At 57.7% G+C, this 10,777-nt stretch overlaps 1 protein-coding gene across 1 annotated transcript; it reads left to right on the top strand.

Annotated features, from left to right (window-relative positions):
- The first annotated feature begins 5,639 nt into the window (after positions 1-5,639).
- Positions 5,640-10,010, top strand: MED9 (mediator complex subunit 9). The gene is made up of 2 exons (XM_086473031.1): positions 5,640-5,779; positions 9,193-10,010. The coding sequence occupies exons 1-2, from the start codon at positions 5,640-5,642 to the stop codon at positions 9,407-9,409; spliced, it is 357 nt and encodes a 118-aa protein (XP_086329157.1). The 3' UTR covers positions 9,410-10,010.
- Positions 10,011-10,777: the final 767 nt, after the last annotated feature.

Below are 10,777 nucleotides of genomic sequence, written 5' to 3'. Positions count from 1 at the left end.
ACGAGCGCAGGGGTGCACGGAGGGATGCATGAAGGGCTGCACGAGCACAGGGATGCACACAGGGATGCACACAGGGATGTATGAAGGGCTGCACGAGCACAGGAATGCACACACACATACAGAGCGATGCATGAAGGGATGCATGAAGGGCTGCATGAGCACAGGGATGCACACAGGGATGCACACAGGGATGCATGAAGGGCTGCACGAGCACAGGAATGCACACACACATACAGAGGGATGCATGAAGGGATGCATGAAGGGCTGCACGAGCACAGGGATGCACACAGGGATGCATGAATGGCTGCACGAGCGCAGGAATGCACACAAGGATGCATAAAGGGCTGCACGAGCACAGGGATGCACACAGGGATGCATGAAGGACTGCATGAGCGCAGGGATGCACACAGGGATGCATGAAGGGATGAATGAAGGGATGCATGAAGGGCTGCATGAGCACAGGGATGCGCACAGGGCTGCACGAGCGCAGGGATGCACACAGGGATGCATGAAGGGCTGCACGAGCGCGGGGATGCACGAAGGGCTGCACGAAGGGCTGCACGAGTGCAGGGATGCACACAGGGCTGCATGAAGGGCTGCATGAAGGGCTGCACGAGCGCGGGGATGCACACAGGGCTGCCTGAAGGGCTGCACACGTACGTGCTGTCCTGCTCCCTCTCACCTTCCCAACGTGCAGAGCGTGCACCCGAGAGGGCAGGGAAGGAATCCGTGCCTGGGCCGGGCACTGGTGCAGCTCTTGCTTCAAGGCCACGATTGCGTCTCGCTGCCTTGTGCTCCGGGGCACGTGTTTCGTGCCCGACTCGTTGTTTGTAAATAACGGCAGGGCCGGTGCTGAGTCACGGCGCCGCGGGCGAGAGCCGGCGGGGACCGGGGCTGGTTTTGCCCGGTGGTAACAAGGGCGCTTCCCTCTGCAGGGCTGGGGTTTCCTCAGGGACACCCCAAACTCACACTCTGAGCCCCTGCCTTGCTCCTGCGAGGTGACTTTACACCCCTTTGCCCCGGGTGGAAACGGAGGTCTCCGCTCTGGGATGACCTGGAGGGACCCTGCAGGGACTGGTGGCTCCCAGGATCCCCCACCCCGGGATGCCCCGTGGGCACAGCGCTGCTCGGCGGAGACAGGGAACTTCGGAGCCGCTTACGCCGGGAGATGGGGCTGGTTTGGGGGCTGGGGCTGACCCAGCTGCGTGTTTTCCTGGATCCACGCTTCTGCGTAGCTGCCCTTGCGCAAGAAGCCCTCCGCGCTCCCCTGGCCCGCGCCGCGGCTTGGGTGCCTCCCCCGGGGTGGCGCGCAGCCCGGGCCGGCCTCCGTGTTGGTTCAAGCGGTGGGGTGGCATCGGGGACCATCACCAGATCGCTGGGACGCTCCCTGCGCCCTTGAATCAGCCCCATTTTCCCCTCGAGGCTCGGTGACCTTCACGGCCAGGCCAATGCCCTGCAGCTCCGACACCCAACCCGGAGCTACAAGCGGCTTGGCCAAACCTCCTGTGCCACCTCTCGTCCCAGGCTCTGTCCCGTCTGCCGGGGTCCCTGGGAGAGGGAGCTACGCTCCTTGAGGAGCCGTGGGATGACAAGATGGGGCACTGCAGGGTTCCCCCAGCAGCCAGCAGCTCTGCCAAAGCCTGGTGAGCTCCAGGAGGCGCTGGTTTGGATACGTTTGGTGCTGGATCTTAAACCCCAACGGTACCCGGGGCACCACCAGCTCTGGGAGCATGCGGTGGTGCGGGGCTGCGTGTCTGGGGGCAGCCAGACCTCCAGGGCCTCCATCTCTGTGGCTAAAACATGGCTTCAAAGGATGAAGCTTGGCTTATGACGCCCCCATTCCCCTCAGAACAACCACCCCCTGAGAAGCCTGGGACACCAAGGCCCTGAAACGGTCCCCAGGGCAGATCCTGAGATCAAATTCCCGTCTGGTCAAAATTCGGGGAATCTTGACCAGGAAGCTGAGCAGTTGCAGGATCAGAGCCATGACCTAACGAAAAGGTCCAACGTTTCTGTGCTGCTGACCACAGCCAAGGGCTGGAGCTGTAACTTCTCATTCCTGTCACCCCATCCCAAGGGGCCACAAGCCCGACAACACCTTCCCAACTTGGCAATACTGACTTATCCCACCACGGCAGCTTAGCAAGCCTTAAATAGAACATTCAGGCTGACGATGCAGTGCAGGAGCATGAAGAAGAGATAAAATTCAACCTGGTGATAGCCACGTAGTAAAAAATGGCAACAGCGCTGGTGGCAACAGCACAGACGGTCCAGCAGCGAGAAGCAGAGCCCAGTGAAGTGCCAGATCATCGATATAAAAATGTCAAATCGTTGTAAGGAAATGGTGAAAGGCAGAGAGTCACCTGCTGCTGAATAACATAAATGGTGGTAAATCCCTCAAAAGTTACCTTAGGAAGAGGACAGGAGGTGCAATTTGTATAGAAATGACGGGGAAAACAGAGTAACATCAGTGTTGTTAAAGGAAACGGGCAATAACAAAAAGAGGCTCCAGATACCGATGGTTCGATCAGCTGGATTTTAGGATAATGGGTTAACCAGATGTTTGGGTGAGCACTGAGTGTACACGTTGGCTTTAGGATGCGGGAGATCAGATGGTTTGGGGACACTTGCCCATTTCAGAAACCCTCCAGCACGTGAATTACACAATCCAATGCGAGGAACAGGCCGATCATTTGCACTTCAGGTTTATTACCGGATCCAGGGGGAAACGACTCTTTTCACTCAACATCTTTGTTCACGTTTTAGCTGCCTCACTAGGAGTTTTCACAGGTTGCTCCTTCAAACCCTTCCGCTGAGGAACTGACAACGGGCGAAAAAAACACAGACTGAACATTAGGAAGAACTGCAGCCCCACGCCAGCTCCACGTGAGAACAGCGGACAGTCAGACACAGCTCTTCTGTCGGAGATGGAGACCCCAACGGGACGGCAAAGTGATGTGGGTGGGGAAGACCACGCTGCTGGTGGTTATCTGTTAGGAACTGCATTCCTAGGATGCAACCCAGGTCATCAGATAGTCGCCCCATGGGACAAGGGTCTCACGGCTTGGAGCTCCACAAGGGCAGGTGAAGATTAGGGCCCACCAGCACCGCTCCTCGCCTGAGGCCAACGCTTGTCTGCATGCCCCAAAACATGTCTTCTCTGCCCTGCCAGACCTGTCAGCTGGGTTCCACCTCTCCCCGCAGTCCTCACCAGGGATACGGACACACTGTCATTGTCCACACAGCTCTGCTGCGCCCCTCGCACAGGCTGACACTCCAACGGTGACCACGCAGCCTCATGCGACCAATTCACCAGCACCTTCAGAGATGGAGGAGCCGGTTGAACCACAACCCCAACGCGAAACATCTTCGCTCTCCCCTGGACTTGCCACAAGACACGACAAGCCCCAAAGGACAGAGATGGATTGCCTGAGTAGGAGCTGGAGGAGCCGTTCCCAGGAGAATGGGAAGGGGAGAGGCAGGGAGAGGGAGGGACGCCAGCTAAAGCCGTGTGTTCTCGCTGCTGTGGGAACACACGACCCCAAAAGGGAACTGAATGGCACACAGAAACGCTGATTGACGGCGCTTTAGGCACCGCTGAATGACACCGGCGCGTTGTCACCTGCTCCAGGGACTGCCTGACTCGCCCATCAGACGCAGGCGTCCAGCAGCCCAGCAATTAGCCGTCCTCCTCCGCAGCGTCCAGGGGAGAGTTAAAACCAGCACAGTACAGAGGGAAGTGTCCCCCACGGAGCCTGAACCAAGCCCTGCTTTAGAAACAGCCCGTAAAAAGCGACAGAAATGAACCTCTCGGCTCAGCCCCACGTGGCAGCATCCTGTACCTCCTGCTTGGCTCAGCCAAGGACCATAAATACCACCAGCCTCCCCGCAGGGATCTGCTCAGCGGGACCTGGGCTCCTCCGCACATTCCAGCATCAGCGCCCGAGCTGGGATCTATTCCTGATGCAATGCAGGAACAAAGCGAGCGATTGCGTCTACTATATTTAGAGCAAACAGTCAATACTCTACATGTTTAAATGGTTACCAGCACTCTCATTTGATATATAAATAGCCTCTGTTTCCTTTTTGAAAGAAATTGGTTTTAAAAAAGAAAATTGCCTTCTCAGTCATCCTCAGCCCCTAACTGTGGAGCAGGGGGGCCTATTTCAAATGAAAAATTAAATTATGCATTTTCCCCGAGCCAAGCCAGGAAGAAAAGCTCATGACTGTGGCTGGTATCATTAGCGCTGCGATCCTTTGTGTTGACAGAGGGGTTCAAACGCGGCGGTGAAGCAAAGTCTGAGGCCGTTTGGCGCAGAGGGGCATCATCCTCCATCTCCCAGCCTCGGCCACATGCCTCTTCCTCAAGCTGCCTCTTCCAACCGCAAGCCGGGCACGCCGGAGCGCCCATTTCTTCCCCCTCTCCCAGTTTCACAGCGGTCCCAGCTCTGACACCAGATTTCCGTCTCTCTTCCTCCAGATTCCTCCAGTTTCCAGCCCAGGCTCTCAGCCAACGCTCCAGCTCGCTTTCCCTCCGACTGATGTCAGCTGGGCTTCTTCCATCTTTAAGGCATTCCAAAGACCATGTCCCCATCACTCAGCCTCCTCGACATATTGTCCCCAGTTGCACTAAACATCAAACTAAGGACATCAGCTAATGAAAAAACCACAGCAGAAAGCTGGGATCTAAAAGACAGCAAACCCCTGCTGCGGCTGTTGATTTAACACAGAATAATGCAATTTTCCCCCTAAGATTTGGCTTCAAAGGAAGGGACGCACGCAGGCCGGGGACACCAATCTGAGCACACCGGAGGGGCTGGGAGCCACCACCAGGCCAGCGCAGGGTGGTTCCCGGGACCCCTTCTCCTCGCCCTGCCCTCGGTGTGCAGGATCCCGCGCTCTGTCCTACCTCCGACCTCCCACCTCCTGCGCAGAGCTCGGTCCTGGAGAAATGTGTCAGCGGGGTGTGTGGGGCTTGGGTGGGAGAGGGGACTGCTGGGGTGACGCAGGGGCACAGCCCAGGCCCAAACCCAGACTCAGCCCAAGCTCAGGCCCAGCCGAAGTCCTGGGCCTGGCCCCAGCCCCAGCCCCAGCCCCAGCCCAGGCTCAGGCCCAGGCCAAACCCCCAGCCCCAACCCCAGCTCAGATCCAGACCCAGATCCAGACTTGGCCCAGGCCCAGGCCCAAACTCAGGGAAAAGCCCAGCCCAGACGCCGGCGCAGGTCCAGGCCCAAGCTCAGGGAAAGGCCCAGCTCAAGCTCAGGGAAAAGCACAGGCCCGAGCTCCAGAGAAGGCCCAGCGCAGACGCCAGCGCACACCCAGCCCAGGCCCGGCGCAGGCCCAGGCCCAAGCTCTGGCCCAGGCTCATCCCAAGCTCAGGGAAAGGCCCAGCCCAGGCCCCGGCGCAGGCCCAAGCTCCGGAGAAGGCCCGGGCCAGGCCCCGGCGCAGGCCTAGGCCCAAGTACAGCCGAAGGCCCGGTCCAGGCCTCGGCGCAGGCCCGGTCCCAGGCCCCAGCCCAAGCTCGGGGGGGAAGGCCCGGGCCAGGCGGGCGCAGGCGGCTGGCGGGGCGGTGCGGCGCGGCCGAGCTCCGCCCCGCTCCGTCACTGCGCGGCGCCGCGGCCGCCGGCCGGGGTCCGCCATGGCCTCGGGGGGCACCGCCGCCCGCGCCGCCGAGGAGCCGCCGCCGCCGGAGCCGCCCGCCGAGCAGAAGCCGCCGCCGCCGCCGCCCGCGGAGGAGGAATTCTCCTTCCTGCCGCTCGTCCACGACATCATCAAATGGTAACGGCGGCCACGGCCAGCGGCCGCACCGCGGGGCGCCGGCACCGGGCCTCCCACCGCCCCGCCGGGACCGGTCCGTGTTTCCCCCCCCCCCGCCCCCTCGCCGGGCACTGCATCGCAGGAGCTGCCCTGCACCGGGCCCGGGCACCTCACCCCCCTCTAATGATGCTGTCTGACCCCCAGCGTCCTCGGGGTGCTCTGGATGGGGAGCAGGGCTATGGGGTCCCCCCTCTAATGATGCTCCCCCACCCCCAGCATCCTCAGGCGTGCCCTGAATGGGGAGCAGGGCTATGGGGACCCCCTTTAACAATGCTTTCCCACCCCCAGCATCCTCAGCGCGCCCTGGACAGGGAGCAGGGCAATGGGATCCCCCTCTAATGATGTTCTCCAGCCCCCAGCATCCCTAGGTTGCCCTGGATGGAGATCTGGGCAATGGGATCCTCCTTCTAATTATGCTTTCCAACTGCCAACATCCTCAGGGTGCCCCAGATGGCTAGTGGGGCAATGAGGTCACCCTTAAGTGATTCTCTCCAACCTCCCAGCATCTCCTTTGCCCTTTTACCTCTAGCTGGAGTTCCTGGGAAGGGTGTCAGAGGGAGCTGGCACAGCCCCAGGAGCATCTCCGCTCTGAGTCACGCCACTACCTGGGTGGCATTTGGGTCGCCTGGGCGGTGCAGATGTTCCCATGGCCCGGGCACTGCCCCACCATTAACACCCAGGAGCAGAAGCATTGTACTTGCATGGGGTTATTGCTCCAGATAACTGTACTGTTTGGCTGATAACAGCCTCAGAAGGTACAGGCAGTGCTGGGGCAGGAATGCAGCCCGTTTCTGGGGAGTTGTAAAAAGGAGGATGGCTTCTGCAGCGGTACAGGTTAAATTGTTCTCTTCCTGGTTCAAGGTAAGTACTGTAGGGGTAAAAGGTACTTGTACAAGGGTCCTGAGAGCTGCACTGTTTCTGGTCCAGGATAACCCCTTCAGAGATGGTTGTCTGCGTAGCGGCATGGATCTGCCATGAAAATCCATCCAGGCCAGCTCCGTGCTCTCACCGGGGCACACCGTGGGGTGAGGCAGAGGGCACGGGAAGCACGAATTCCCTTATTAGTGGTTGGGGGCTGGGCTGCCCTTTCCCTGTGTGCTTCTTTAGGAGCTGAGGCTGGTTTGTGTCCTGCAGATGTTTCACTTGCACCAGTCGTGTCTGAATGGTGAGAGAGGTTCACCCTTAATGGCTCTGCAGCCTGAGCCGTGGCAAGGAAAGACTGAAAAACCTCCTGACACTCCAGTCCGGATACAGACCGGGCACAAAACCACAAATCCTCTGATTTTCCTCAGTTTCCCCATTGTGCTGGGGGTGGGCAGTTGCCCCCAACTAGATTCTGCCTGATCTATCCGGACCACAAAGAGAGGCTAAGCCCATCGCTGAGCACATGCAAGTGCATAAGCAGAGTGGGCAGCAGCCATGGGCTGAGACCTTTCAGATTCCTGTATGTCACTGAGCAGGTCACGGTGACCCACAGAGGACAGTCCCTAGCATATCTTGTCCCCTCTCCCACGGAGCCACCCACTCCTGCTACCCAGCTACCTCCCTTCACACGCGGCGTTCGCTTGAGCAGACGTAGGTACGCTGAGCAGGGCTGCAGGCAGGTAGGACCACAGAGGCAAGCAGTGGGATGTGTTGCCTCCTGTCCCTGACAGATGGCCAACGTGTCGTCCTTTCACGCTGCCGCTAGTCGCAGGGCCCAGCCCTGCTGGTTTGACACTGACTCAGCCGTGAAGACACATCTCCAAGGTGACTCTGAGCGTAGATTTGCTGACGTTCAAGGGCACCTGCTCTTTCCTGGGGTTTGGGTCCAGAGAAAGTTGTTCCCCAACGGGGCTTGGTGATATTTTCAACCTTGTCCAGTCGAGTGGCGTGGCCGCTGAGGTCACAGCGCGTGGTGGTGCTGGTGTCCTGGAGAGCGCTGTGCCTTAAGGCAGGTCCTGGGCGCAGTCCTGCGGCTGGGCGTTGCGTTGAAACCCGTGTGACTGCAGGCAGCTGCAGTCTCTTCCCCCACCTCCTCACCCCTGCCTGTCCATGCCCTCCGAGAGGGAGTCGCTTCGGTGGCCTGATCCACCAAGAAAACCACCCATCAGAAAAAAAAAACCCAACAAAACACTAAAAAACCTGAAATAATGATTCCTTTGGGTCAACCAGCCGGACAGGCAGCCCTCAGTTCTGTATGTGTGGGGAGGGGAACAAGACTTGGGGAGACCTGGAGCGGGGAGGACACCCCTCTCAAAGCCAACCTGGAGCTATGGTGGATTACAAGCGGTGTCAACCCATCCTACCCCAAAAAATGGGGCTGTGTGTGTGCCTGTGTTTTTCCACTGCCGACCTGCCCGTGAGTGCCTGCATAATGGGGATACATTACAGCACCAGCTGCGGTTTTATTTAGAAGGGAGCAATGAATATTTTGTTCCAACAGGCTTTTGAAACGAACGGCGACCATCTGGTTAAAAGTTTTGCTCTCAGCCCTGTCACGATTCCGCAGAGTTATAATCGAGCACCTCTCTGCCCTGGTCATGCCAAGCACATTTATTTTTAGATCTGGCTATTGAACAGGCTCCCAGTTCTCAAAGCCCGTTAGGATCCCGCTCTCGTTGCTAACGGGCACCCTGGGAGCGGGGACTCGCGTTTGTAGAACTTCTCGCCGGTGCTCACAAAGCCGCAGCCGATCCTGACGGGGCTTTGAAGGGCAGGCGCTGCCTCAGACAGCGCTGATCCTTGAAAAGCACAGAGTGGCTGCAGAACCCATTGTGCTGCTCTTAAAAAAAACCCAAAACCCATAAAAAACCTCTGTCGCTTCTTTTTTTGTTGGGTATAGATCCCCAGAGAGTCGCTTTAAAGCGCCAAAGGACCGTTTTCTCTGCCGTTGGGTACCCTCTGGTACTTTGGGGAACAGTTTCTGTTTTCTGCCGTCAAGCTGTTTGACTGCATCGATTTTTTTTATATTACAGCAGCAACAGGTCACGGGTGAGACCGAGATCTTTCTTTCCAGGTGCCTACACGCACACACAGATACGTAATCTTACCTTCCCCAAAGAGAGATACGGGAGTTCAAACAGAGGGAGAGTTTCACCTGCTCCATGGTAATGTTTTAAAGCTGCAGACAGGCTCCTAACCCGATTGGTGGGTCCTGAGGTCGTTTGCTGGAGATTAGCAGGAAACCAGTTTGCCCCAGAGGCTCCCCAGTCTATCTATTGGTGTCCATTTCATTGGGATAGGTGAATTAGGTGTGTGTGGTTAAGATACCAAGAGCAAAAGTTTCCCACTGAATTTCCAGCTCTGGTTGTGCTGGAGACGAGTCGCCCCAGCAGGTTCTTCGCTTTCCCAGGGGAGAATTGAACAGTGTCTCCCTTTTCTCTCCCCTGCAGCATGGACAAGGACAGTCAGGATGTCCACCAGGTGCTGAATGAGCTGAAGAACAAGTTCCAGGAGATGAGGAAGCTGATCAGCTCCATGCCCGGCATCGCTGTGAGCCCAGAGCAGCAGCAGCAGCAGCTGCAGAGCCTGCGGGAGCAGGTCCGGACCAAAAACGAGCTGCTGCAGAAGTACAAGAGCCTTTGCATGTTCGAAATCCCCAAGGAGTAGGACGGGCACAGCTCTGCTCTCCGGGCCTGAGAGACCTCCTCTTCTGGCTGAACAGCAGAGAAAAAGGTGGCAGAAGTTTACTTTTCTGTCTTTTACGCTTTTTTTGGTGGCGTTGCACTGGAGTTGTGCCTCTGTGGATCACAGGCACGTGGCACCGAACCAGAACGCTCTGTTCTTTGCATATGGTGATTACAGCAGTACATTCACGTTGATCTGCCGTAGGACTGTGCATTTCTATGTGCATCTCCTGTGGTTTCTCTCGGGGTGGGGTGAGGTTTTGGGTTTTTTTCACATTCAAGCAAGCAGGAGACATGATGTTTTCTCCTCGCTAAGGGTCGAAGTACCTGCTAGTTAACTTCAACAGGAAAAAGGGGGCATTTTCTGCCATTTTTTTCACTTCAAAGTGGCCAGACTTCAAAAGGGAGCGTAAGAGGGAAGCGGGAGCTGTTTGGCCCTGCTCCTGGGAAGGGTCTCTAGGACCCTTTCCAGTCTGCAGGGGTCGAAAGAGGAACGATTGCTTTCAATTACTTCTGTATTTCTCTCTCTCTTTTTAAACAAGAGATGGTTGCATCGAGATGAGTAAAGATTTAGAAATTCCAAACTGCCCCTCTTGTGTATTCGCTGGGTGGGTGTGGGCTGAGCAGGGGCAGGACTCTGGCAGCACAGAGGACAGGCGTAGCCTGGGCCCAGCTCCTGGGCCTTCACATCGCTTTTTTGGAAGCGGGGCGACTGGAGGAGCAAAGCAGAGACTGCCGGGGGGTGGATCTCGATAGGCTTTGGGTGCCTAAATCTCTGGTAGGCAGCACGTTGGGCATCTTGCTCTTAAAGCAGAGAAAGGGCGAGCAGGATAAAACCAAGGGCATAAATGACAAGAGCTTTTAATCATTCCGTAGTCAGGCTCAACAGGTCGGGTCGGTTCCCCATCCGAATTGCTCCAGGGGTTTCCCACAAACAAGTGGGTGAGCGGGCTGGAGCATTTGCCAGCGGCTCACGGGAAGCTCCTGAGCGTCGCGTCGCCGTCAGACGGACCCCAGGGCTCCCTGCCCTCTGCCCGCCCGCTGGTGGCTCTCACGGTGGCAGAAGGCGACCCCCCGTCAGCAGCACCGCGTCTCGCCCGCTGCCAGAGGTGGGACGGGACTGTGAATGTCACGGGTCTCTGAATCCCGCTGAAAGGTGGTGCAGGTCAGTAGTGGAAGAGGTGAAAAAGCAGAGGTGAAATACGGGATCTGTCGAGAACCGGCGTCTGAGGGTGGGTAGCGCTCCTGCCTCCCAAAGAAGAGAAGCCAAGTCTGTTTGGGGAGGGTTTTCCTGAACCAAAAGGCAAGAAATTCTGCTGCTTGGGAGCTGGGATGGTTGTGACTCACCTGT

The sequence above is a fragment of the Leptosomus discolor genome, chromosome 14, assembly GCF_034619465.1.
Source record: "Leptosomus discolor isolate bLepDis1 chromosome 14, bLepDis1.hap2, whole genome shotgun sequence".
Taxonomy (NCBI): domain Eukaryota; kingdom Metazoa; phylum Chordata; class Aves; order Leptosomiformes; family Leptosomidae; genus Leptosomus; species Leptosomus discolor.
This window is presented reverse-complemented; position numbering and strand designations above follow the sequence as displayed.